The sequence below is a fragment of the Eleutherodactylus coqui genome, chromosome 3 (assembly GCF_035609145.1).
Source record: "Eleutherodactylus coqui strain aEleCoq1 chromosome 3, aEleCoq1.hap1, whole genome shotgun sequence".
Classification (NCBI taxonomy): Eukaryota; Metazoa; Chordata; class Amphibia; order Anura; family Eleutherodactylidae; genus Eleutherodactylus; species Eleutherodactylus coqui.
This window is the reverse complement of record NC_089839.1, coordinates 317,751,641-317,778,890: the sequence shown is the minus strand read 5'-3', so window position 1 is coordinate 317,778,890 and position 27,250 is coordinate 317,751,641. Positions and strand designations below refer to the sequence as shown.

General features: G+C 53.7%; 1 protein-coding gene across 8 annotated transcripts; it reads right to left on the bottom strand.

The window, feature by feature from the left end:
* Positions 1-223: 223 nt before the first annotated feature.
* Positions 224-27,208, bottom strand: TSPAN1 (tetraspanin 1). Of its 8 annotated transcripts, none has more exons than XM_066598034.1 (8): positions 27,167-27,208; positions 3,775-3,836; positions 2,393-2,602; positions 1,707-1,781; positions 971-1,069; positions 761-901; positions 604-687; positions 224-513 (listed from the first exon to the last, which is right to left on the bottom strand). In XM_066598034.1, the coding sequence occupies exons 2-8, from the start codon at positions 3,829-3,831 to the stop codon at positions 448-450; spliced, it is 732 nt and encodes a 243-aa protein (XP_066454131.1). In that variant the 5' UTR covers positions 3,832-3,836; positions 27,167-27,208; the 3' UTR covers positions 224-447. The 8 variants fall into 8 exon arrangements, with proteins under 8 accessions (XP_066454131.1, XP_066454136.1, XP_066454137.1 ...); XM_066598039.1 differs by lacking the exon at positions 27,167-27,208 and adding an exon at positions 26,815-26,834; XM_066598040.1 differs by lacking the exon at positions 27,167-27,208 and adding an exon at positions 25,377-25,393.
* Between the last annotated feature and the right edge of the window lie 42 nt (positions 27,209-27,250).

Here is a 27,250-nt window from a genome sequence, read left to right as displayed (position 1 = left end):
CTGCAGCAAGGGAGGCGGAGCCACCGCAGTCGCCAGCCGCGCCACAACCTGCCGCCATGCTAGAGAGTGAGCCAGGAGGGTGGTGGGGCGACGCGTACACAGGATACGACACCCGTTACAACAGCAGGGTCAATGCTATGGTTTTTCCCGTAAACCTCCATTACACTGGCCCCTCCCCACTCCGGACACGAGCGTACGGCGAGCAGCGCGACCGCACACCAGATTAACGGAAAGTCCGGCTTTATTACACAAATATTAAAGATTCCAAATCTAAAAGCAGAATTCGCACTCAGAATCAGTCGCCGCAAAATGAGGACGAGACGTAAAAGGCGCAACGCGATCCCACAGCGGCTGGAGTCCCGTCTGACCGCCGGCACCGCTGCAGTCCTCTCGCACCGACATCCTCTTGAAATTTCCAGACACAAGTCGCTGGGCCGGCGGCGGCCATCAGTGGATGGAGCCCCCCTTGTCCAGCCGGCAGTACAGGTACATGGAGACGATCATGGCCGCCAGCTGGAAGAGAGAAGCAGATCTGTGAGCGCAGCTCCGGCTGGGACCAGAGGACAACAGCAGCTCACAGACGGTCCCCGTCCCGCCGCTCACCTCCAGCGCGCAGATGCCTGCGGCGACTCCACCCACGATGGCGGCTTTAGACTTTATCAGGTCCAGGATTTGCCGGAAGCAGCCCTGTGGAGGGAGCAGCGTGAGTATATATGTACGCCCGCCCAACGCCCGCCACCTCCTTGCACCAGAGACGCACCTTCACATGGCTGGCATCCGCCGTCTGCTGGGTACAGGCCGCGCCGGAGTCGCAGCACGGGCGCGGATAATGACCGTTGTTGGAGCTCACAAATGCAGAATTGTTGAAGTCGCCATAACCGTTCACGCCACAACAGTTCAGCTGCAGAGAAAGAGGTGGAGCTTGTAGCCAACGTGTGGGGGAGGGGAGACCACCATCGCGGCTGCTTACCTCCGTCATCGTGGCGTTCCAGATCCTCGTCACCTGCTCGTCGCGGCCGAAGTCTTTCTGCAAAACCGGAACCAGAACAGAACTCAAGATGCTCTCAATCTGAAAGAGAAAGATGGCAGCCGTTACCATGGACACGCCCAGCAGACTGCCCCCCCATGGTGAGCGGCAGGCGCCACTTTATTCCTGGACCACCACCGTCTACAGCAAGGAACACGTGGAAGACCCACCACCGGAGAGGACGCGACTGCACAGAGGACGCCACTGCCGCCATTTTCAGAGAGTCAGTCTAGATCGTCCTGACGTGCAAGTTCAAAGTTTGCACAATGCGGAGGGCAGGACCCGCACCACCTGACCCGCGCCACCTGACCCGCGCCACCCCATATGACCCGCGCCACCCCACCCCAATCCACATGACCCGCGCCACTCCACCCCAATCCACATGACCCACCCCACCTGACCCGCGCCACCCCACCCCACCTGACCCGCGCCACCCCACCCCACCTGACCCGGGGACTTTTAAATGTGGTGCAGGTGATGTATAAGTGACGCCATGTTGTAGGTGGAGAACTGCAAATGTTCAGGCGGCCGCAGACTGTCGCATCGTAACGCCGGGAAGACGGCGGCGCCTGACAACTTAGGATTCTCTTTAAGTTTGTGACAACTGAAGTGAGCGACTAATTCCTGAAAGGAGGGGGATGGGCACAGGTCAAAGGTCATTAGTTGTCAGACTCCTTACCACAGGGGAGTAAACGAGAACGACCACCGCGCCGGCGATCTCCGCGATGAAGATGATGAGGACGATGGAGAAGAACTGCGGAGAGAAGGCGGAAATTACATCATGCTGTATCTAACCCCAGTGTGTTCAACGGGGTCACCCGGCAGCGTATCTAACCCCAGCGTGTTCAACGGGGTCACCCGGAAGCGTATCTAACCCCAGCGTGTTCAACGGGGGTCACCCGGAAGCGTATCTAACCCCAGCGTGTTCAACGGGGGTCACCCGGAAGCGTATCTAACCCCAGCGTGTTCAACGGGGGTCACCCGGAAGCGTATCTAACCCCAGCGTGTTCAACGGGGGTCACCCGGAAGCGTATCTAACCCCAGCGTGTTCAACGGGGGTCACCCGGAAGCCTATCTAACCCCAGCATGTGCAGCGGGGTCACCTGGCAGCGTATCTAACCCCACCGTGTGCAGCGGGGTCACCCGGCAGCGTATCTAACCCCAGCATGTGCAGCGGGGTCACCCGGCAGCGTATCTAACCCCACCGTGTGCAGCGGGGTCACCCGGCAGCGTATCTAACCCCAGCATGTGCAGCGGGGTCACCCGGCAGCGTATCTAACCCCACCGTGTGCAGCGGGGTCACCCGGCAGCGTATCTAACCCCACCGTGTGCAGCGGGGTCACCCGGCAGTAACCCCCTCCTCACCGTCAGCAGCAGGCACTTGCTCTCCTTCTGCGCCCCGCAGCAGCCCAGGAAGCCGAGGATCAGCAGCAGCAGCCCGATGGCGATCAGGAAGTAGCCCACGTTGACGAGCTGACTGGCCACGCCATGAGGCAACACCCCGAAGACCTTCAGGAAGGAGCCGCTGTCCACGCTGACCCAGATGCCAACGCCCAGCAGCGTGCCGCCAGCCAGCTGGAAGCAGGAGAGAAGGGTTAACAGAGGCCGACCGCTATACATGCATCATATCATGGAGGCGGCAGGAAGTCCTGACCTGGTATAAAGCCTCCAGCTCCCCAAACACCGCCCACAGGGGCACCCCCCACCAGCCCCGCCCATAGGGGCTCCGCCCACAGGGTCACCCCTACCAGCTCCGCCCACAGGGGCACCCCCCCCACCAGCCCCACCCACAGGGTCACCCCCCACCAGCCCCGCCCATGGGGGCTCCGCCCACAGGGGCTCCGCCCACAGGGGCACCCCCCCACACCAGCCCCACCCACAGGGGCACCCCCCACCAGCCCCGCCCATAGGGGCTCCGCCCACAGGGTCACCCCTACCAGCTCCGCCCACAGGGGCACCCCCCCCCACCAGCCCCACCCACAGGGGCACCCCCACCAGCTCCGTCCACAGGGGCACCTCCCGCCCAACTCCCCCAGTTAGTCCCCTCCTCAGTGGGGCGGGGTGAAGTACGCCACATGCCTGGCAGGAGCTTTTTCCGATGCGGTTTGACAGCTTGCATGTGACGGCGGTCCTGAGGGGCCCCTCTGACTCGCCCCTCGCCCTTGTCGGCGCGATCAGACGATCGGGGGTTCCCAAACAAAGAAAAATCACTAAAACGGAATGTTTATATATATATTTTTTATCTTAAGTGTTAAATTCAAAACGGTTTTCCCCGTAAGATGATCAAAAGGAAACGGACAGCGACCGCCGCCGCGCCGAAGAACCGGACAAGACGTGCTGTCAAGAAAGACTACAGCAAAACACGATTCGCCACCGCCGCGGGAACGGACGCGACAACCAGCGCTTCTCTAGAATACAAGCAGTAGAACAAAAAGCCATGAATGTCGCAGCAACATGGCGGACGAACGCAGTCAGCAGCTCCGCCTTCATGCAGAAACCCCAAATATGGCACTTTTTTCCATTTCCCCTTTTACAGGGCCAGCCCCTCCCCCTCGCAACCCCCCCACAGAACCACCGTCTCCCCCGCACCCCCCCCCCCCCCCCCGCAGGGCCAGCCCCTCCTCCTCACAACCCCCCCACAGGGCCAGCTCCCCCACCCCGCTACCACCCCACTGGGCAGCTCCCCCCACCCCGCTAACACCCCACTGGGCCAGCTCCGCCCCTGTGGAAGGCTTGTCTGTACTTACAAATATGGCCAGGTTGAAGAGGATCATGAGCACCTTGATGCAGGTGAAGCAGCTCATCGTGTCTGGAAGAGATCAGGTTAGAAGCGTTAGACGCCGCGAGGCACGGGACCCCCAGCGGGGGGCGCCCCAACATATGCAGTCACTGGTGCAGAGAGCGCCCCAACAACCAGCTACTAATTACTAGCACAGCACTGCAGGGGTCAATCACCAGAACCGCATTGTGCAATCAGAGCGCCAGCAGGAAGGGTTAATACCCCAATCCACAGGAAGACATAGCGAGCCTGACGGACAACAACTCCCAGCAGGTGGGGGAGGGGAAAACATCCGAAACCACAAGAGCAGCTGAATGCAGCATATAGAGGTTCTCATATACAGGTGACAGCCTATACAGGCACTTACCTCCCCCTCAAATATACAGGTAATAGGGGGGAGGTATGTACCCATTATTTGGGGAGAGGTCCCAGCCAATACAGGTACTTACCCCGCCCCCCCTCACCAATATACAGGTGTCGCCAGCAGAGCGATTGTTCTCCGAGTCGTCCGACAACAATACGTCATGTTGTCCCAGCGGCCCTCCCGGCCCTCGTCAGACACGTTGTCCCAGCGGCCCTCCCGGGGCTCGTCAGACACGTTGTCCCAGCGGCCCTCCCGGGGCTCGTCAGACACGTTGTCCCAGCGGCCCTCCCGGGGCTCGTCAGACACGTTGTCCCAGCGGCCCTCCCGGGGCTCGTCAGACACGTTGTCCCAGCGGCCCTCCCGGCCCTCGTCAGACACGTTGTCCCAGCGGCCCTCCCGGCCCTCGTCAGACACGTTGTCCCAGCGGCCCTCCCGGCCCTCGTCAGACACGTTGTCCCAGCGGCCCTCCCGGCCCTCGTCAGACACGTTGTCCCAGCGGCCCTCGTCAGACACGTTGTCCCAGCGGCCCTCCCGGCCCTCGTCAGACACGGTGGCCCTGCGACTCCCGGGGCTCCTCAGACACGATGGCCCTGCGACTCCCGGCCCTCCCGGGGCTCCTCAGACACGATGCCCCTGCGGCTCCCGGGGCTCCTCAGACACGATGCCCCTGCGGCTCCTCAGGCACGATGCCCCTGCGGCTCCCGGGGCTCCTCAGACACGATGCCCCTGCGGCTCCCGGGGCTCCTCAGACACGATGCCCCTGCGGCTCCCGGGGCTCCTCAGACACGATGCCCCTGCGGCTCCCGGGGCTCCTCAGACACGATGCCCCTGCGGCTCCCGGGGCTCCTCAGACACGATGCCCCTGCGGCTCCCGGGGCTCCTCAGACACGATGCCCCTGCGGCTCCCGGGGCTCCTCAGACACGATGCCCCTGCGGCTCCCGGGGCTCCTCAGACACGATGCCCCTGCGGCTCCCGGGGCTCCTCAGACACGATGCCCCTGCGGCTCCCGGGGCTCCTCAGACACGATGCCCCTGCGGCTCCCGGGGCTCCTCAGACACGATGCCCCTGCGGCTCCCGGAGCTCCTCAGACACGATGCCCCTGCGGCTCCCGGGGCTCCTCAGACACGATGCCCCTGTGGCTCCCGGCCCTCCCGGGGCTCCTCAGACACGATGCCCCTGCGGCTCACGGCCCTCCCGGGGCTCCTCAGACACGATGCCCCTGCGGCTCACGGCCCTCTCGGGGCTCCTCAGACACGATGCCCCTGCGGCTCCCGGCCCTCTCAGGGCTCCTCAGACACGATGCCCCTGCGGCTCCCGGCCCTCTCGGGGCTCCTCAGACACGATGCCCCTGCGGCTCCCGGCCCTCTAGGGGCTCCTCAGACACGATGCCTCTGACCTCCACCTCCCCTAATACACAGATACTTACCTGTAAATTTGGAGGGAAGGTATGTACCTGTATTGGGGGAGGAAGGTAACAGCCTATATGGACACTTACCTCCCCACCCCAATATGCAGATAACCCATGCGGGTACATACCTTTCCCCTACCCCCCAAATATACAGGTATATACCCGCATAGGCTGTTAATGTATAATTGTGGGGAGGTAAGTTCCATCATGTCTGTGGAGCCCTGAGAGATCCTCGTCCCTCCTAATATACATGTACTTACCTCCCCACATATATAAGTAACAGCCTTTACGGACACTTCATAGAATCTTATCTCCTCCCCCCCCAAAAAATACACAGGTAACAACTTACACAGGTACATACCCACCCCCCAATATACAGATAGCAGCCAATACAGGTACTTACGCCCCCACCCTCAATATACAGTTTACAGTCTGTACAGGTACTTACCTTCCTTCTTCAAATATATAGGTAATAGCCTATATAGGTACTTACCTTCCCCACTTTGATGTACAGGTACATACCTTCTCTTCCACCCCCAAATATGCAGGTTACAGTGTCCCCCAGAGCAGCATCCATATTTGCCTTATCCTCACCTGGTCTCACAGGCGGCACTAGAAGTTCTCTCTTTGCTCCCTTACCTGCTTTATATCAGTACCTGCAGGGGGGCGGGATCGGCCACTCACCTGCTCTGGGCTACAGGTAAGCACCCCTTCCCCCATGCAGTTTTTGTGTACTCCTTCCTATCCAGTGATAAGTAATAAGTTATGTCTTATACACGGCTCCTAAAATGAGCTGGAATGGAAGTCAAATCGCCAACAACCACAACGAGCCTGCGGCGCGGTGTAGAGTTATAGCGTAGAGCCCGCGGCGCCGTATAGAGTTATAGCGTAGAGCCTGCGGCGCGGTGTAGAGTTATAGCGTAGAGCCCGCGGCGCCGTATAGAGTTATAGCGTAGAGCCCGCGGCGCCGTGTAGAGTTATAGCATAGAGCCCGCGGCGCGGTGTAGAGTTATAGCATAGAGCCCGCGGCGCGGTGTAGAGTTATAGCATAGAGCCCGCGGCGCGGTGTAGAAATATAGCGTAGAGCCCGCGGCGCCGTATAGAGTTATAGCGTAGAGCCTGCGGCGCCGTGTAGAGTTATAGCATAGAGCCCGCGGCGCGGTGTAGAAATATAGCGTAGAGCCCGCGGCGCCGTATAGAGTTATAGCGTAGAGCCTGCGGCGCGGTGTAGAGTTATAGCGTAGAGCCTGCGGCGCCGTGTAGAGTTATAGCGTAGAGCCTGCGGCGCCGTATAGAGTTATAGCGTAGAGCCTGCGGCGCGGTGTAGAGTTATAGCGTAGAGCCTGCGGCGCCGTGTAGAGTTATAGCGTAGAGCCTGCGGCGCCGTGTAGAGTTATAGCGTAGAGCCTGCGGCGCCGTGTAGAGTTATAGCGTAGAGCCTGCGGCGCCGTGTAGAGTTATAGCGTAGAGCCTGCGGCGCCGTGTAGAGTTATAGCGTAGAGCCTGCGGCGCCGTGTAGAGTTATAGCGTAGAGCCCGCGGCGCGGTGTAGAGTTATAGCGTAGAGCCTGCGGCGCCGTGTAGAGTTATAACGTAGAGCCTGCGGCGCGGTGTAGAGTTATAGCATAGAGCCTGCGGCGCCGTGTAGAGTTATAGCGTAGAGCCTGCGGCACGGTGTAGAGTTATAGCGTAGATCCTGCGGCGCGGTGTAGAGTTATAGCGTAGAGCCTGCGGCGCCGTATAGAGTTATAGCGTAGAGCCTGCGGCGCCGTATAGAGTTATAGCGTAGAGCCTGCGGCGCCGTGTAGAGTTATAACGTAGAGCCCGCGGCGCGGTGTAGAGTTATAGCGTAGAGCCTGCGGCGCCGTGTAGAGTTATAACGTAGAGCCTGCGGCGCGGTGTAGAGTTATAGCATAGAGCCTGCGGCGCCGTGTAGAGTTATAGCGTAGAGCCTGCGGCACGGTGTAGAGTTATAGCGTAGATCCTGCGGCGCGGTGTAGAGTTATAGCGTAGAGCCTGCGGCGCCGTATAGAGTTATAGCGTAGAGCCTGCGGCGCCGTATAGAGTTATAGCGTAGAGCCTGCGGCGCCGTGTAGAGTTATAGCGTAGAGCCTGCGGCGCGGTGTAGAGTTATAGCATAGAGCCTGCGGCGCCGTGTAGAGTTATAACGTAGAGCCTGCGGCGCCGTGTAGAGTTATAGCGTAGAGCCTGCGGCACGGTGTAGAGTTATAGCGTAGAGCCCGCGGCGCCGTGTAGAGTTATAGCGTAGATCCTGCGGCACGGTGTAGAGTTATAGCGTAGAGCCTGCGGCGCCGTATAGAGTTATAGCGTAGAGCCCGCGGCGCCGTATAGAGTTATAGCGTAGAGCCTGCGGCGCGGTGTTGAGTTATAGCGTAGAGCCTGCGGCGCGGTGTAGAGTTATAGCGTAGAGCCTGCGGCGCGCTGTAGAGTTATAGCGTAGAGCCCGCGGCGCGGTGTAGAGTTATAGCGTAGAGCCCGCGGCGCGGTGTAGAGTTATAGCGTAGAGCCTGCGGCGCCGTATAGAGTTATAGCGTAGAGCCTGCGGCGCCGTATAGAGTTATAGCGTAGAGCCCGCGGCGCCGTATAGAGTTATAGCGTAGAGCCCGCGGCGCCGTATACAGTTATAGCGTAGAGCCCGCGGCGCCGTGTAGAGTTATAGCGTAGAGCCCGCGGCGCCGTGTAGAGTTATAGCGTAGAGCCCGCGGCGCCGTGTAGAGTTATAGCGTAGAGCCTGCGGCGAGTTATAGCGTAGAGCCCGCGGCGCCGTATAGAGTTATAGCGTAGAGCCTGCGGCGCGCTGTAGAGTTATAGCGTAGAGCCCGCGGCGCCGTATAGAGTTATAGCGTAGAGCCCGCGGCGCCATATAGAGTTATAGTGTAGAGCCCGCGGCGCCGTATAGAGTTATAGTGTAGAGCCCGCGGCGCGGTGTAGAGTTATAGCGTAGAGCCCGCGGCGCCGTATAGAGTTATAGCGTAGAGCCCGCGGCGCCGTGTAGAGTTATAGCGTAGAGCCTGCGGCGCCGTGTAGAGTTATAGCGTAGAGCCTGCGGCGCCGTATACAGTTATAGCGTAGAGCCTGCGGCGCCGTATACAGTTATAGCGTAGAGCCCGCGGCGCCGTGTAGAGTTATAGCGTAGAGCCCGCGGCGCGGTGTAGAGTTATAGCGTAGAGCCCGCGGCGCCGTATAGAGTTATAGCGTAGAGCCCGCGGCGCCGTATAGAGTTATAGCGTAGAGCCCGCGGCGCCGTGTAGAGTTATAGTGTAGAGCCTGCGGCGCCGTATAGAGTTATAGCGTAGAGCCCGCGGCACGGTGTAGAGTTATAGCGTAGAGCCCGCGGCGCGGTGTAGAGTTATAGCGTAGAGCCCGCGGCGCCGTATAGCGTTATAGTTTAGAGCCCGCGGCGCCGTATAGAGTTATAGCGTAGAGCCTGCGGCGTGGTGTAGAGTTATAGCGTAGAGCCTGCGGCGCGGTGTAGAGTTATAGCGTAGAGCCCGCGGCGCGGTGTAGAGTTATAGCGTAGAGCCCGCGGCGCGGTGTAGAGTTATAGCGTAGAGCCTGCGGCGCGGTGTAGAGTTATAGCGTAGAGCCTGCGGCGCGGTGTAGAGTTATAGCGTAGAGCCCGCGGCGCCGTGTAGAGTTATAGCGTAGAGCCTGCGGCGCCGTATAGAGTTATAGCGTAGAGCCTGCGGCGCGGTGTAGAGTTATAGCGTAGAGCCTGCGGCGCCGTGTAGAGTTATAGCGTAGAGCCTGCGGCGCCGTGTAGAGTTATAGCGTAGAGCCTGCGGCGCCGTGTAGAGTTATAGCGTAGAGCCTGCGGCGCCGTGTAGAGTTATAGCGTAGAGCCTGCGGCGCCGTGTAGAGTTATAGCGTAGAGCCCGCGGCGCCGTGTAGAGTTATAACGTAGAGCCCGCGGCGCGGTGTAGAGTTATAGCGTAGAGCCTGCGGCGCCGTGTAGAGTTATAACGTAGAGCCTGCGGCGCCGTGTAGAGTTATAGCGTAGAGCCTGCGGCACGGTGTAGAGTTATAGCGTAGAGCCTGCGGCACGGTGTAGAGTTATAGCGTAGAGCCTGCGGCGCCGTATAGAGTTATAGCGTAGAGCCTGCGGCGCCGTGTAGAGTTATAACGTAGAGCCTGCGGCGCGGTGTAGAGTTATAGCATAGAGCCTGCGGCGCCGTGTAGAGTTATAACGTAGAGCCTGCGGGGCCGTGTAGAGTTATAGCGTAGAGCCTGCGGCACGGTGTAGAGTTATAGCGTAGAGCCCGCGGCGCCGTGTAGAGTTATAGCGTAGATCCTGCGGCACGGTGTAGAGTTATAGCGTAGAGCCTGCGGCGCCGTATAGAGTTATAGCGTAGAGCCCGCGGCGCCGTATAGAGTTATAGCGTAGAGCCTGCGGCGCGGTGTTGAGTTATAGCGTAGAGCCTGCGGCGCGGTGTAGAGTTATAGCGTAGAGCCTGCGGCGCGCTGTAGAGTTATAGCGTAGAGCCCGCGGCGCGGTGTAGAGTTATAGCGTAGAGCCCGCGGCGCGGTGTAGAGTTATAGCGTAGAGCCTGCGGCGCCGTATAGAGTTATAGCGTAGAGCCTGCGGCGCCGTATAGAGTTATAGCGTAGAGCCCGCGGCGCCGTATAGAGTTATAGCGTAGAGCCCGCGGCGCCGTATACAGTTATAGCGTAGAGCCCGCGGAACCCGTGTAGAGTTATAGCGTAGAGCCCGCGGCGCCGTGTAGAGTTATAGCGTAGAGCCCGCGGCGCCGTGTAGAGTTATAGCGTAGAGCCTGCGGCGAGTTATAGCGTAGAGCCCGCGGCGCCGTATAGAGTTATAGCGTAGAGCCTGCGGCGCGCTGTAGAGTTATAGCGTAGAGCCCGCGGCGCCGTATAGAGTTATAGCGTAGAGCCCGCGGCGCCATATAGAGTTATAGTGTAGAGCCCGCGGCGCCGTATAGAGTTATAGTGTAGAGCCCGCGGCGCGGTGTAGAGTTATAGCGTAGAGCCCGCGGCGCCGTATAGAGTTATAGCGTAGAGCCCGCGGCGCCGTGTAGAGTTATAGCGTAGAGCCTGCGGCGCCGTGTAGAGTTATAGCGTAGAGCCTGCGGCGCCGTATACAGTTATAGCGTAGAGCCTGCAGCGCCGTATACAGTTATAGCGTAGAGCCCGCGGCGCCGTGTAGAGTTATAGCGTAGAGCCCGCGGCGCGGTGTAGAGTTATAGCGTAGAGCCCGCGGCGCCGTATAGAGTTATAGCGTAGAGCCCGCGGCGCCGTATAGAGTTATAGCGTAGAGCCCGCGGCGCGGTGTAGAGTTATAGCGTAGAGCCTGCGGTGCTGTGTAGAGTTATAGCGTAGAGCCCGCGGCGCCGTGTAGAGTTATAGTGTAGAGCCTGCGGCGCCGTATAGAGTTATAGCGTAGAGCCCGCGGCACGGTGTAGAGTTATAGCGTAGAGCCCGCGGCGCGGTGTAGAGTTATAGCGTAGAGCCCGCGGCGCCGTATAGCGTTATAGTTTAGAGCCCGCGGCGCCGTATAGAGTTATAGCGTAGAGCCTGCGGCGTGGTGTAGAGTTATAGCGTAGAGCCTGCGGCGCGGTGTAGAGTTATAGCGTAGAGCCCGCGGCGCGGTGTAGAGTTATAGCGTAGAGCCCGCGGCGCGGTGTAGAGTTATAGCGTAGAGCCTGCGGCGCGGTGTAGAGTTATAGCGTAGAGCCTGCGGCGCGGTGTAGAGTTATAGCGTAGAGCCCGCGGCGCGGTGTAGAGTTATAGCGTAGAGCCCGCGGCGCCGTATAGAGTTATAGCGTAGAGCCTGCGGCGCCGTATAGAGTTATAGCGTAGAGCCTGCGGCGTGGTGTAGAGTTATAGCGTAGAGCCCGCGGCGCGGTGTAGAGTTATAGCGTAGAGCCCGCGGCGCGGTGTAGAGTTATAGCGTAGAGCCCGCGGCGCCGTGTAGAGTTATAGCGTAGAGCCTGCGGCGCGGTGTAGAGTTATAGCGTAGAGCCTGCGGCGCCGTATAGAGTTATAGCGTAGAGCCCGCGGCGCCGTATAGAGTTATAGCGTAGTGCCCGCGGCGCCGTATAGAGTTATAGTTTATAGCCCGCGGCGCGGTGTAGAAATATAGCGTAGAATCTGCGGCGCGGTGTAGCGGTATAGCGTAGTGTCCGCAGCGCCGTACAGATGGGGAAAGACGGTGAATGTGATCCATCAATATTTGTACCGAATCCGCAGGAGACGCACACCTTCCACCTGCTTCTCTTTGTGGGTTCTGCTTCTGATGGGAACTAGCGAGCGGTCACGCCGTCCCCGCGGGTTGCGGTTGGCTGCTTTGGCGCTAAAAGCGTTTCTTCTCAGTCATTTTTGATAGTTGCTACCAAATACGTTTAAGTTTAACAGATGAGAAAACTGCGATGCGACATGAATGGCGAATGCGCGGCATCCAAGTAGTGGCTTCCATTCTTTTCAGGTTCATCATACAACAGATCCAAATGGCGGACTTACAATGGAGTCCATCAGTAAGAATAGCGCTGCAGGCGGCCATTCTCACCGTTCTGAATGTGAGCGGCACCACAGAGAGGCGTAGAGTCGGCCCCTCCATTACAGATAAGGGCTTACAGAGCTGCGCTCTTATCTCCTCTGTGACCGCTGATATGAACGCCATCCACACGGAAACAGCGCAGCGCAAAATGTTATCTCGGAATGTGCCAGGACCATGAGCCAAAGCGGCAGCACCATCAGAGAGCGGGCGTCAGGAAATTCTCACCGCCAGTAAGTGGAAAAAGGCGACTGGATATAATGGTGGCGTCCGGGTTTGTTGCACCTCCCCCTTACTGGACCGTTACGGTTTATTATGTCTACAGGCGTCAACAGGGAGTGAGGACCCTGCATGCACTCTATGGGGCTCAGACCAGGGGGACAGAGAGACCTGGGTGAAAAACAGCAACTGCACCTCCAAAGGATGGACAACTGGGAGGAGCCAATGATTCAAGCAGCTCCACCCTCATTCATGACTGCATCTAGTAAGTGAATGGGGCTGCAGTACCAAAAATGGCCACAGGCAGGAGGGGCGGTGGGACTAGAAACAAAGAAGAGATTGCTGATCATGAACTCCTTGCAGCTAAGATCAGGAGCAAATTCCGTAGCATTAAGAAAGCCGCTCAACTGAGAATATCCGATTTCGGCAAAATCCCCCAATCACACAGCATGGAGGTAGCAAACAGATTGGAACTGCGTGCCCCATCAGAGACGCATCCAGAGGAAGTACGGCCCGATATACAGTCCACAGTTATGGAAACCGTCAGTAAGCATCTCACCTATAAGAAGCAGGAAACACGATGCTATCGGTTGTCCGAGCGAACCCTCAGAATATCCGAAGAAGAGCAGCAAAGCCGGACGGCAACAAAGACGAAGATCGGCAACTAAATGCTGATGTTCAGCAAGTGGTGAGGAAAGGCAAGGAGATGGACTGCAATGAGCGCTGCGAACAACCCGAAGCAGAAGCCATGAAGGCCGTATACGAGGCCTATTCTCACATGGCCCACAATCTTGGCACGCATCGGCACAATCAGAGGCAAACATGGGCATGAACTGAATGACCAACAGAGCATCCAGGATGGGTGGAGGGAATACTCCGAGGAACTAGATGCCTGCAGCCACATACCTGGACCATCGTGTGCGGCGGAGCCGGTGGACTGGGAGCCTCCATTATGGAGTCAGAAGTGGTTATGGCAATTAAGCAACAGGGCAACAATAAAGCACCGGGCATAGATAACATAGCGGCAGAGCTGGTGCTGCCATCACAGCGCTGTGTCAGGCAGTATGGGCATCCACACAATGGCCACAGGACTGGGAAGGATCTGTCTTCACCCCTTTACCAAAGATCGGCGACTCCCAGGATACCTCCAACTACCCAACAATCGCCTTCATTCTGCATGCAAGCAAGATCCTTCTGAGCATTATACAGGCAGACTGAGATCAGTAGTTGAAGCAGCCCCCCTGATGTGCAGGCAGCACCGGCAAGGACGCGGCACCCGCCACCATATTGTAAACCTGCAATGGACCATGGAAAAAGCTGGAGAACATCAAAAGAATATCTACATGTGCTTCATCATCTACATCAAGGCCTTTGATTCTGTCGACCATGAAGAGCTATGGCGCCCCCTACAAGAGCTGGGCGTATCAGCACATCTAGTCCAGCTAATAAAATCACTTTAAACCAATTGAGAAGCCGCTGTGAGAACACAGTATGGGGACACAGATTGGTTTGGGATCGGCAAAGGCGTCCGACTGGGCTGCATCCTCTCACTCTTCTTATTTACCCTATATGCGGAAGTGATCATGTGGAAAATGGGCTTAGATGAATGGGAAACTAGGGTGAAAAATGGTGGAAGAAACATCAACAATCTCCGTTATGCAGATGACACAACTCTGCTTGCAGAAACAGAAGTCAGTCTGAAGCAGCTGATATGTAAGATTAAAACTGAGAGTGAAAAAAATGGGTCTCAACCTGAATTTAAAGAAGATGAAAGTTATTACAACTTCAAAAAAATGGCTCAAAATCAATGAGGCCGTAGAACGTGTTGGAGACTTTATCCTCCGTGGTGTGAACATTGACCGGGCTGGAGAATCTATGGCAGAGATAAAACGAAGGAGAGCACTGGGGCGAAGAAAATCTGGAGAAGTAGGGATATCGGTATAGCAACTAAACGCAGGATAGTGCAAACCATCATATTCCCCAGCGCCATGTATGGATGTGAGAGCGGGACGGCGGGGGGAAGCTGACAGCCCATGTCCAGTTCACCTGAGCAGCAGTGGTGGGGACGTCCACCAGCGCAGGGATATCTTCACTGAGTTCTTGATGCGCATTTTTTGTTCCTAGTGAGGACTGTCTTCTGTCCCAGGCTGAAAGGACTGCGATCTGCAGGGGTCTGGTATGCGCTTGGGCCCATGCTACTCCAGGGATGCACGATGTCAGGCTCCCTAGGAGGGACATTGCCTCCCGGACTGTACATGACTGCCTCCGCAGAAAGGCCCTGACTAGCTGAAGGATCTTCTGTATTTTTATCTCAGGAAGAAAGGAGCATTGAGTCTCCGAGTCGAGCGTTATGCCCAAGAATACTTTTTCTCTGCTGGGAACTAAGCTGGACTTCTCCCAGTTTATTATCCACCCTAGGAATTGGCGCAGATCGAGGACCGTCGTCAGGTGCTCCGCTAAGAGCTCTCTGGACCGTGCTACAATCAGGATGTTGTCCAGATAAGGTATTATCAGGATTGATCTTTGCCTTAGGTAGGCTGCCACCTCTGTCATGATCCTTGTGTAAATTCGGGGCACTGAGGAAATCCCATTGGAAGGCATCTGAATTGAAGATGACTTGTTCTTCTGCCCATGTCTAGTGCGAATCTCTGGTATTTCTGAGAATCCCTGTGGATCGGCACATGAAGGTACACATCCTTTAGATCTATAGACTCCATATAGGCTCCCTTTGGTATCAGCTTCACTGTTGAGATTGACTCCATCTTGAACTTCCGATATCTGATAAAGGCATTCAGGGGCTTTAAGTTGATTATCATGCATGATTTTCCTCATGGTTTCCCTACCAGGAAGAGTCTGGAGTAGTGACCCCGGGTCTCTCCGTTCGTAGCTACAAAAGATGCTACGTTTGAATGTAGCAAGTCCCGGACGCTGTGATTACGTAATTCTGTTTGGGGAGGGAAACGAGCTCTATTTGGTATCCCTGCTGTAGGACTTCTGGGATCCATGAGCCCTTGCAAATTGAGGCCCATCGATCCGCAAAGTTCCCCAGCCTCTCCCCGACTGGGATGGCGTCAGGGTTTTTGTTTAGTTGGGTTCCCCTGATGGGGGTTGAAGAGGAAATTCTTTTCTCTACCCCCCTTGGGGTAACTCCATTGGCCTGTCTTGCCCTTATATGGCTTGGACTGCTGCGCTGGGGCACGAAAAAAAGGTCTTCCTCTTCTGTTTCTCCTCTGGAAAGCCCTTTTTTTGTCAGATGCCTTCTCGAGAATTTTGTCAAGGTCGGGGCTGAAGAGGAATTGGCCATAGAACGGGAGCGAGCACAATTTTATTCTTTGAGGCTAGATCGCCCAACCAGGATTTTAGCCATAAGACTCTTTTGGCTGAATTGGACAGGGCTGTCGCCTTTGCTGAAAGCTTTGCCACCTCTGCTGACGCGTCCGCCAGGAAATTTGTCGCCACCTTCAGAATCGGGAGAGACTTTATAATTTGCTCCCTCGTTGTCTTGTTAGATATATGGAGCTCCAGCTGCTCCAGCCATACTCCTAGGGTCCTGGCCACACATGTGGCTGTAACCCCGGTCTGAGACTACTAGCCGCTGCTTCCCAGGATCTTCTCAGGAGGCCCTCGGCCTTCCGATCCATCGGGTCTCTTAGGTGTGTGGCATCCTCAAAGGGCAGAGTTGTTCTTTTCGCCACCTTGGCCACTGGGACATCGACTCTGGGTATTTCCTCCCAGCTCGCACACACACACCTCTTCCTCGAACAGGTATTGTCTTTTCACTCCCCCGGAGAAGGATCCCGCGTCGTTTTTCTTCCATTCCTTCTAGATTAGTTTGGAGATGTTACCATGGACTGGGAAGGTATGTCTGCGTCTTTCCCCTGATCCCCCGAAAATCTCATCCTGGATTGTACGCGGTTCTCTGGGTCCCTCCATTTTGAAGGTGGCCCTGACCGATTTAATGAGCTCTGCTAAATCCTCCTGATAAAAAAGATATTTTTTGTAATTCTCTTCATCTGAGGACTCTTCGGGCGCTGGATCCTCCGGCTCTGTCCCGATCGAGCTTCTTTCAGAGTCTGAATACTCTTCCGGGCTATACGACCTTTTCTGGCACTTAGCCCTGGATGCGCCACTGGCGGCGCCATTTGCGATGTCAGAGCTGACTGCACTTCCTCCTTGACCAAGTTCCTGACATCTTCCAGGAATCCCCCTGATTCCTCTTTTACCAGCCTGGCTACGCATGCCTTACATAAAGGCCTCTCGTACGTAGCTGGCAGTCTCGATCCGCACTCTGTGCATTTTTTAGGTTTCGTTCGGAGGGGCGTCTTTTTTATCCCCCTGGCAGACAAACAAAGTTTTTGTGGATAAGGATGCAACATTTCTTTTTTCCCCCACGGGCTACTTACGGCCCCCGCTGTGGCTGAAGATTCAGCGACGTCTAGTGCTGGAGCACTCATCTGACAACCAGTGCTGCAGACACTCTGGAGCAATACAAGCCAGCTTAATAGCAATGGTTTCCCTTTTCCTGTAGATCTTCCCTCAGGTTCCTTAAGAATCCTTTCAAATTTGTCGCCTCCACGCCAAGCCCCGCTCTCTCCTCGCATTCGGCGACGCCGACGCGATGACGTCATCGCACCGGTCATGTGATACGGCACCCTGCCCCCTCCGGCGCACACCAAAGGAACTCCGAGAGCGCCGCACCCGGTCCTATGCAGCCAGAGCAGGCAAGCTGGGGCCCCCGCTTTGTACCCCCCATGGGCCGCTGCGGGAGGAACCTGGCTCGGGGGAACCACCCCATGTGGCGACCCGGGAGCCGCTCATCGGGAAGGGAGGACAGGCTGACCTACTGCCCTCTGATCTGCCAGTTAGTATTCTAATGCTGACGTCTCCACCAGCACCTCTCGGGGATCCTCCCTCCTGGCAGGACAGGAAAACACTGAGGAAGGTGGGAGAGGGGGGAGCTTTTAACCTCTCTGTGTGTTCCTGTCCAGCCAGGAGGAGGCGATCTCAAATGGTGCTGTCGTGGAGACGACCGGGGGAAAAATAGGTTTATCAAATGGAAAGAGGGGGGAAAAAATCTAAAGAGGAAGATGATGTGGTCTGCAGAAAATGTAGGCAAGTGTCGGAAAAGCTAAAGCTGATAATGAATTGGGACTTGTAAGAGAGGCCAAAAGCAATAAAAAAGGACTTGGGGGTCGAAAGCAAAAGAAAAGTCAAAGATGCTACCGAATGCTTACAGGATGAAAACGGTGAATTGGTTATTATAAATGATTTTGTATCTGTTTTCCCTCAGAAAGTAGATGGAACATCAGCTGATCTTCCCTGTGCTATTGGGGGAAATAAAGGAATGCAGGCTATCTGTAAGCAGAGAGATGGTGAGGGAAAACTCAGCTAACCTACATAAACTCAAGTCTCAAGGTCCAGATGAATTACATCCTAGGATACTAAAGAAAGCAGCAGAGGTAATTGCTGAACCACTCGCATAATCTGTGAGAATTCCTGGAGAACAGGAGAAGTCCCAGAAGATTGGAAAATGGCAAATGTTGTCCCTATCTTCAAAACAGGGAAGAAGGTGGATCTAGGAAACTACAGGCCTGTGAGCCTGATTTCTATACCGGGAAAGATCTTTGAACAGATTATTAAACAGCATGTATGCAAGGACTTGGATGAGAATGGGGTAATTAACCAGAGCCAGCATCGGTTTGTAACAAACAAGTCATGCCAGACCAATCTAATGTCCTTCTATGACAGAATCACCGACCGGGTTGATCAGGGAAATGTGGTGGATATAATATATCTTGGCTTTAGTAAAGCATTTGACAAAGTATCTCATACCATACTTATTGAAAAAATGACCAAATCTGGGATTGACAAGGCAACTGTTAGGTGGATTCACAACTGGCTGAGTGATCGTACTCAAAGAGTGGTCATAAATGGCTGCACATCCAAGTGGAAGAATGTATCAAGTGGGGACCACAAGGCTCTGTCCTGGGCCCAGTGTTGGTCAACATTGTTATAAATGATCTGGAGGAGGGAATTGTGGGAAACTGATCAAATTTGCCGATGACACAAAGCTAGGAGGTATAACTAACACCAGGGAAGAGAGAGGATTCAGAAAGATCTAGAAAAGCTTGAACAGTGGTCGGCGACTAACAGAATGGTATTTAACAAGGAGAAATGCAAAGTCCTACATCTGGGCAAGAAAAATGAAGAAAGCACATACAGAATGGGAGGAATTGGGCTAAGCAGCACATGTGAAAAAGACTTGGGTATACTAATAGATCTTTAACCCCTTAGTGACGAAGCCTGTTTGCGCCTTAGTGACGGAGCCAAATTTTGGAAATCTGACATGCGTCGTTCAACATAGCATAACTCCGTAAAGGCTTTGCATATCCAAGTGATTCTGACATGTTTTTTCGCCAAATATTGTACTTCATTTTGGTTGTAAAAAGAGACCGATATAATTTGTGTATATTTATTAAAAGTGCCAAAATTGGGAAAATTTTGAAAAAATGGTCATTTTTTCACATTTTCAACTGTAATATCTCAAATATGTCCAAACATAATATAGAAATTTTTGCTAAGATATATATTTCCATCCGTTTACTTTATTCTGGAAGCACATTTGAAAAACTTGTGTTTTTTTTAACCATTTAGGAGACGTACAAATTTAACATTACTTTTCAGCATTTTGAGGAACACTTTGTTTTCCGGCACCATGCCAAGATTGGAAAGGCTCACGAGTATCAGAATGATAGTTATCCCCCCAAATGACCCCATTTTAAAAACTACACCCCTTAATGTATTCACTGAGGGGAGTCAGGAGTATTTTGACCCCACAGTTTTTTTTTCAGGAATTAATTACATTTAGAGGAGAAAAAATAAAATTTCATATTTTTGCAAATATGTCATTTTAAAGACATATTTTTTTCCTATAGTGCCCATGAAAATGAGGATTTACACACCAAAATGGATCCCCCTGTTTCTCCTGTGTTCAGTGAAATACCCATTGTGGCCCTAATCTTATGTCCGCATGCACAACGGGACCCAAAATGAAAGGAGTAGCCAGTGGCTTTCAGAACATAGATTTTGCTTGAAGGCCTTTTAGGCCCCATAGCACACTTGTAGAGCTCTTGAGCGGCCAAAACCAAAGAGAACCCCCACAAGTGACCCCATTTAAAAAAACTAGACCCCTTAACAAATTTATCTAGGGGTGTACTGTGTATTTTGACCCCCCAGTTTTTGAATGAATTCAAGCAAAGCAAAAGGAAAAAAAAATGATTTTCATTTTTTTGGCAATTCTGTCATTTTAAAAACTGCTTTTTTTGTACAGCACACATATGAATGAAGACTTGCACCCCAAAATGGACCCCCTGTTTCTCCCGTGTTCAGAGACATACCCCTTGTGGCCCTAATCTTCTGTCTGGATGCACAATGGGGCCCAAAATGAAAGGAGTAGTCGGTGGCTTTCAGAACAGAAATTTAGCATGAAGGTGATTTAGGCCCCATAGCACACTTGTAGAGCCCTTGAGCGGCCAAAACGACAGAGAACCCCCAGAAATGACCCCATTTTGAAAACTAGAGCCCCTATCGAATTTATCTAGGGGTGTACTGTGTATTTTTACACTACAATTTTTGAATAAATCTAAGCAAAGCAGTAGGAAAAAAATTACAATTTTCATTTTTTTGGCAGTTGTATCAATTTAAAAACAGTTTTTTTTGTACAGCACATGTATAAATGAAAGACTTTCACCCCAAAATGGATCCCCCCGTTTGTCCCGTGTTCAGAACCATACCCCTTGTGGCACTAATCTACTTAAAGGACACATGGCTAGGCCTATAATAGAAGGAGCACCCGTTGGATTTCAGGGTACAACGGAATAAATTCCAGGCCCCATCGCCCACTTGTAGAGCCATTGAGCGACAAAGGACCCCATTTTGAAAACTAGACCCCGTAACGAATTCATCTAGGGGTGTACTGTGTATTTTGACCCCACAGTATTTGAATGAATCTAAGCAAAGCAGAAGGAAAAAATTACAATTTTCATTTTTTTGGCAATTTCGTCAATTTAAAAACAGTTTTTTTTGTACAGTGTACATAGGAATGAAGACGGTCACCCCAAAATGGGTACCCCTGTTTGTCCCGTGTTCAAAAACATATCCATTGTGGCCCTAATCTACTTACAGGACACATGGCTAGGCCTATAATGGAGGGAATGCCCGCTGGATTTCAGGGCAGAACTGAATAAATCCCAGGCCCCATTGTCCACTTGTACGGAATAAAAATTGACTCCCTAAAAATCCACCGCCCCTCCCCCACACACTCCGCGCCCTTTTTGGCGTTCCCCAAATCTTAGATAAACGTAATAATGTGAACTGTGTAGTATTTCCGAAGACAGGGGTAATTACGGGGGCTGGTTGGGATGGGTACATGGGGCAATAATACCGGGTATCCCCCCCCCCCCTCCACTCATGCTTTTTGGGGGTATTTTGTGACCTCAGTAGCGGGTACGGGGTGTAAAAAGTGGTGCTCTGTGAGTCTCTGTAATCTCGCTGAGGTGCGGCGGTCTCACACAGAAGGCGCTCAACAAGCTACTCCTGGAACTGCAGGAAGGCGAGCGTTCCCGGGGCTTCTTGTAAATTACGTATCACAGGTAGCGGTCTGAATAGCGCCGGGCTCACGCAGCCGTAGGTGGAATCCGCTTGTGGAGGGCCGCAGCGGATCCCATCTGTGATTCCGGCTGTGACCCTGCGTACGGCTGCGTAATGTACTGCGCTAACTGCGGACTCACACAGGCGGTCATGCGCAGTACACCTTTTTTTTGCTTGTATTTCCCGCACTGTCGCTTAGCGATGACACGGGTTCCCGCAGCCCGTACACAAGGTAGTCACGTATGGGCAGCGGGTATATCCGGGACCATGGAGCACAATGGGCTCTGTGTTGCTGATATCCGCGGTAAAATAGAACATGCTGCGTTCTCTTTTCTGCGAGTGGATTACGTAATTCCAACCCGCTAATGTGAGCGGAATTGTGTAATCCAATGGGCTTCATCTGCGTATTACTGCGGATCAGACGCATGTGGGACCCGTAATTCCTATCCGGTCATGTGAGACCGGCCTAAGGTAGATCGCTACCTTTTTATCACGTGACCGGGGACCGCTCAACGAGGCCACCCGTCACTGCTCCAGGCTCTCGGCGACCGTTGGTCGCTGGGAGCAAGGAGATTTTAAGTTTCCTGGGCTCCCCGACTCCTGCGCATGTGTCCGGTGTTTTGCCGGCGGTCGCATGTGCAGAATCCGGGAAAGTTCACGGAAGAGGATCACGTCGGGGGGCAAATATGGAGGCCTCCAGTAATAAGTTTCATCTCCTCTCACTGATCGCATCGGTGAGGGGAGATGAACCTTGACCTTTTTTTTACTTTTACGTGATCGCCATTATCCATTGGACAACGGCGAACACGTGATCAGGAATCGCTCACCGCGGCCCCCCGTGAAATCTCCAGGCTCTTGGCTCAGTTTTGTAGGCAGGAGCAGGGAGATTTTAAATTATCACAGCTTTTGCGCATGCGCCTGCCATTGTGGCGACGCGCGTGTGCGCAGAAGCTGGGGTGAGGTCCGCGGATAAATCCGCGGGCCTTAGGTATGTCATTTCATCCTCCCTCACGGATATGATCCATGGGGGGAGATGAAACGCAAGCTTTTTTTTAACTTTTTTAAACTTTTTTTTTCCTTTACATAATCACTGCTATCCATTGGATGACAGTGATCATGTCCCTGATGACATCCCTCTGCTATGGGCTACACATGGCAGCCTGGAGCAGAGGGATTTAAAGTTTCCTGGGGTTCGAGCCCCTCTGTGCACGCGCCCAATGTCAATCATCGGGCGTGCATGCGCAGACGGGCACTTCAGGTCCCGGAACATCGGGACATCGCCGAGGTGAGTATTTTCGCCTCCCCTCATGGATCCGATCCATGAGGGGAGGTGAAACTTTTTCGCGATCGCGTGCCCGGGGCCCGGTAACACCTCCTGGTTCCCGGCTACCTTCAGAAGCCGGGAGCCAGGAGTTTTTAAATTTGCCGGGGGCTCCTGGGCTTCTGCGCGTGCGCGTGACGTCATTGTCTGGCGCACATGCGCAGAAGGCCGGTGGCGGGTGCGGGAGGACCAGATCTTCAGCGGGCAGCGGGGAAAAGGCAGGTGAGTATTTTTAGCTGCCCTGGTGGATCCGATCCATCAGGGCAGCTGAATATCTAACTTTTTTCACTATTTTATTTACTTTTTTGCGATCGGCGCTAGAGCTGTCACGTCCTCAGGCAAGTGGGCATTAATCCAAAGAGGACGCATAAAACTACGTCCTCTAGGATTAAAGCCCACTTACTGAGGACGTAGTTTCCGGATGGGGCAGTCGTTAAGGGGTTAAAAAAAGACAGACAAACTGGTGCAAGTTCAGAGAAGAGTTACCAAGATGGTGAGCGGTCTGCAAATCATGTCCTATGAGGAACGGGTAAAGGATCTGGGAATGTTTAGCAGAAGAGAAGGCTGAGAGGAGACTTAATAGCGGTCTACAAATATCTGAGGGGCTGTCACAGTGCAGAGGGATCAGCCCTATTCTCATCTGCACAAGGAAAGACTAGAAGCAATGGGATGAAACTGAAAGGGAGGAGACACAGATTAGATATTAGACAGTGAGGGGGATCAATGAGTGGAACAGGTTGTCACGGGAGGTGGGGAGTTCTCCTCCACTTATAAGCTTCATGAGGTAAGAGAGAGTGTCGGGAATTAGTGGAGGCAGCAGAATTGTCAGTGGTTCCTGGCCGCCATGATGCTACGTGACCTTTGCTTTGCGTTTGCTGTGGACCTGGAGCCGCTCTCAGGTGGTTTTTTATTCCGTCACGTTTTGTTGTTGTATAGGACGCTCGACACTCCCAGGACCGTCCGATGATGATGGCATCTCGTGTTCTTTCCATTCTGGAGATTACCAGCTTGCGACATTATTGCAAAACCCAAGCAGCCCCCCTTCTCCCCCCCCTTCCCGTGTACTTACCTGGCGGAGAGCCGACTGCACCTGTACACAATGAGCTCATTTACTGGGATAAATATAGAGAGAACCGAATGATCTCCGCACCCTGCAAACTAGAGACATCAAGACTGCACCTCATACAGCAGCCAGGGGGTCAGCCGACAACTACTTATCTATTACTGCTGACAACCAGCCTGTATACCATGCCAGACAGGTAGTCACAGCCCTGCCCCCTGCTGATGACATCACTGATCTGACGACATGAGTATACTACAGTGACCTCATCTCTAACTGCTGACAACCACCCTGCACATCTTACCAGTCAGGTAGTCACAGCCCTGCCCCCTGCTGATGACATCACTGATCTGACGACATGAGTATACTACAGTGACATCATCTCTAACTGCTGACAACCAGCCTGCACATCTTACCAGTCAGGTAGTGACAGCCCTGCCCCGTGCTGATGACATCACTGATCTAACGACATGAGTATACTACAGTGACATCATCTCTAACTGCTGACAACCAGCCTGCACATCTTACCAGTCAGGTAGTGACAGCCCTGCCCCCTGCTGATGACATCACTGATCTGACGACATAAGTATACTACAGTGACATCATCTCTAACTGCTGACAACCAGCCTGCACATCTTAGCAGTCAGGTAGTCACAGCCCTGCCCCCTGCTGATGACATCACTGATCTGACGACATGAGTATACTACAGTGACATCATCTCTAACTGCTGACAACCAGCCTGCACATCTTAGCAGTCAGGTAGTCACAGCCCTGCCCCCTGCTGATGACATCACTGATCTGACGACATGAGTATACTACAGTGACATCATCTCTAACTGCTGACAACCAGCCTGCACATCTTAGCAGTCAGGTAGTCACAGCCCTGCCCCCTGCTGATGACATCACTGATCTGACGACATGCGTCTACTACAGTGACATCATCTCTAACTGCTGACAACCAGCCTGCACATCTTAGCAGTCAGGTAGTCACAGCCCTGCCCCGTGCTGATGACATCACTGATCTAACGACATGAGTATACTACAGTGACATCATCTCTAACTGCTGACAACCAGCCTGCACATCTTAGCAGTCAGGTAGTCACAGCCCCTCCTCCCTTGGTTGTGCTGACATGGACACATTGTACTCAGGGGATATTTCCTCATTACTTACAATCACTGGCATTCTACAGAACCGGTTCCTGATTTGCATATACAGTCACATGACCCCTGCGGATTATACTGCAGGTGACATCAGAGGTTACAGGAACAGAGCCGATTACTGGACGACCACCAGGGGCCACACGTTGCCCACCCATCCTGACAGATAACATAGAAACAGGTGGACATCACAAAGTACCCCCGAGTCAGTGAGAGACCCCCAGGGCAAATGTCTGCCCTCCAAGCAAGTGAGAGACCCCCAGGGTACATCTCCCCCCAGCAAGAAGGTAAAAGACCCCCAGGGTGAGTGAATCTCCCCACCCCTGAGAAAGAAAGACACCCCTACCTGAGCATTATACCCCGGGGTAAGTGAGTCTTCCCTCCGAGCAAAAGACCCCAGCTTGACATGGCTGATAACAGGGAGTAATAGACAGTACTCACCTGTCCTACAGTCACCTCCCCCAGCCTGACATGGCTGATAACAGGGAGTAATAGACTGTATTCACCTGTCCTACAGTCCCCTCACCTTAGCCTGACATGGCTGATAACAGATTGTAATAGACTGTACTCACCTGTCCTACAGACACCTCCCCAGCCTGACATGGCTGATAACAGGGAGTAATAGACTGTACTCGCCTGTCCTACAGACACCTCCCCAGCCTGACATGGCTGATAACAGAGAGTAATAGACGACACTCACCTGTCCTACAGTCACTTATTTCATCACCTGTTGTACAGTCAGCTCCCCCCAGCTTGACATGGCTGATAACAGAGAGTAATAGACTGTACTCGCCTGTCCTACAGTCACCTCCCCCGAGCCTGACATGGCTGATAACAGAAAGTAATAGACTGTACTCACCTGTCCTACAGTCACTTATCTCATCACAGGTTGTACAGTCAGCTCCCCCCAGCTTGACATGGCTGATAACAGGGAGTAATAGACTGTACTCACCTGTCCTACAGTCAGCACCCCTAGCCTGATAACAGAGAGAAATAGACTGTACTCACCTGTCCTACAGTCACCTACCCCCAGCCTGACATGGCTCATAACAGGGAGTAATAGACTGTACTCAGCTGTCCTACAGTCACCTCCCCCAGCCTGACATGGCTGATAACAGGGAGTAATAGACTGTACTCACCTGTCCTACAGTCAATTATCTCATCACAGGTTGTACAGTCAGCTCCCCCCAGCTTGACATGACTGATAACAGGGAGTAATAGACTGTACTCGCCTGTCCTACAGTGCCCTCACCCTAGCCTGACATGGCTGATAACAGGGAGTAATAGACTGTACTCGCCTATCCTACAGTCACCTCCCCCGAGCCTGACATGGCTGATAACAGAGAGAAATAGACTGTACTCACCTGTCCTACAGTCAGCACCCCTAGCCTGATAACAGAGAGAAATAGACTGTACTCACCTGCCCTACAGTCACTTATCTCATCACCGCTCATACAGTCAGCTCCTCCCAGCTTGACATGGCTGATAACAGAAAGTAATACACTGTACTCACCTGTCCTACAGTCACCTAACCCCAGCCTGACATGGCTGATAACAGGGAGTAATAGACTGTACTTGCCTGTCCTACAGTCATCTCCTCCAGCCTGACATGGCTGATAACAGGGAGTAAGAGACTGTACTCACCTGCCCTACAGTCACATCCCCCAGCCTGACATGGCTGATAACAGGGAGTAATAGACTGTACTCACCTGTCCGACAGTCACCTCCCCCAGCCTGACATGGCTGATAACAGAGAGTAATAGACTGTACTCACCTGTCCTACAGTCCCCTCCCCACAGCCTGACATGCCTGATAACAGGGAGTAATAGACTGTATTCACCTGTCCTACAGTCCCCTCACCTTAGCCTGACATGGCTGATAACAGATTGTAATAGACTGTACTCGCCTATCCTACAGACACCTCCCCAGCCTGACATGGCTGATAACAGAGAGTAATAGACTGTACTCACCTGTCCTACAGTCACCTACCCCCAGCCTGACATGGCTGATAACAGAGAGTAATAGACTGTACTCACCTGTCCTACAGTCACCTACCCCCAGCCTCACATGGCTGATAACTGGGAGTAATAGACTGTATTCACCTGTCCTACAATCACCCCCCAGCCTGACATGGCTGATAACAGGGAGTAATAGACTGTACTCACCTGTCCTATAATCACCCCCCCCCCAGCCTGACATGGCTGATAACAGGGAGTAATAGACTGTACTCACCTGTCCTACAGTCATCTCCCCCAGCCTGACATGGCTGATAACAGAGAGTAATAGACTGTACTCACCTGTCTGACAGTCACCTTCCCAGCTTGATATGGCTGATGACAGAGAGTAATAGATTGTAGGACAGGTGAGTACAGTCACCTCCCCCAGCCTGACATGGCTGATAACTGGGAGTAATAAACTGTACTCGCCTGTCCTACAGACACCTCCCCAGCTGGACATGGCTGATAACAGAGAGTAATAGACGACACTCAACTGTCCTACAGTCACTTATCTCATCACCGGTAGTACAGTCAGCTCCCCCCAGCTTGACATGGCTGATAACAGAAAGTAATACACTGTACTCACCTGTCCTACAGTCACCTAACCCCAGCCTGACATGGCTGATAGCAGAGAGTAATAGACAACACTCACCTGTCCTACAGTCACTTCCCTCAGTCTGATATGGCTGACAACAAGGATTAATAGACTGTACTCACCTGTCCTACAGTCACCTCC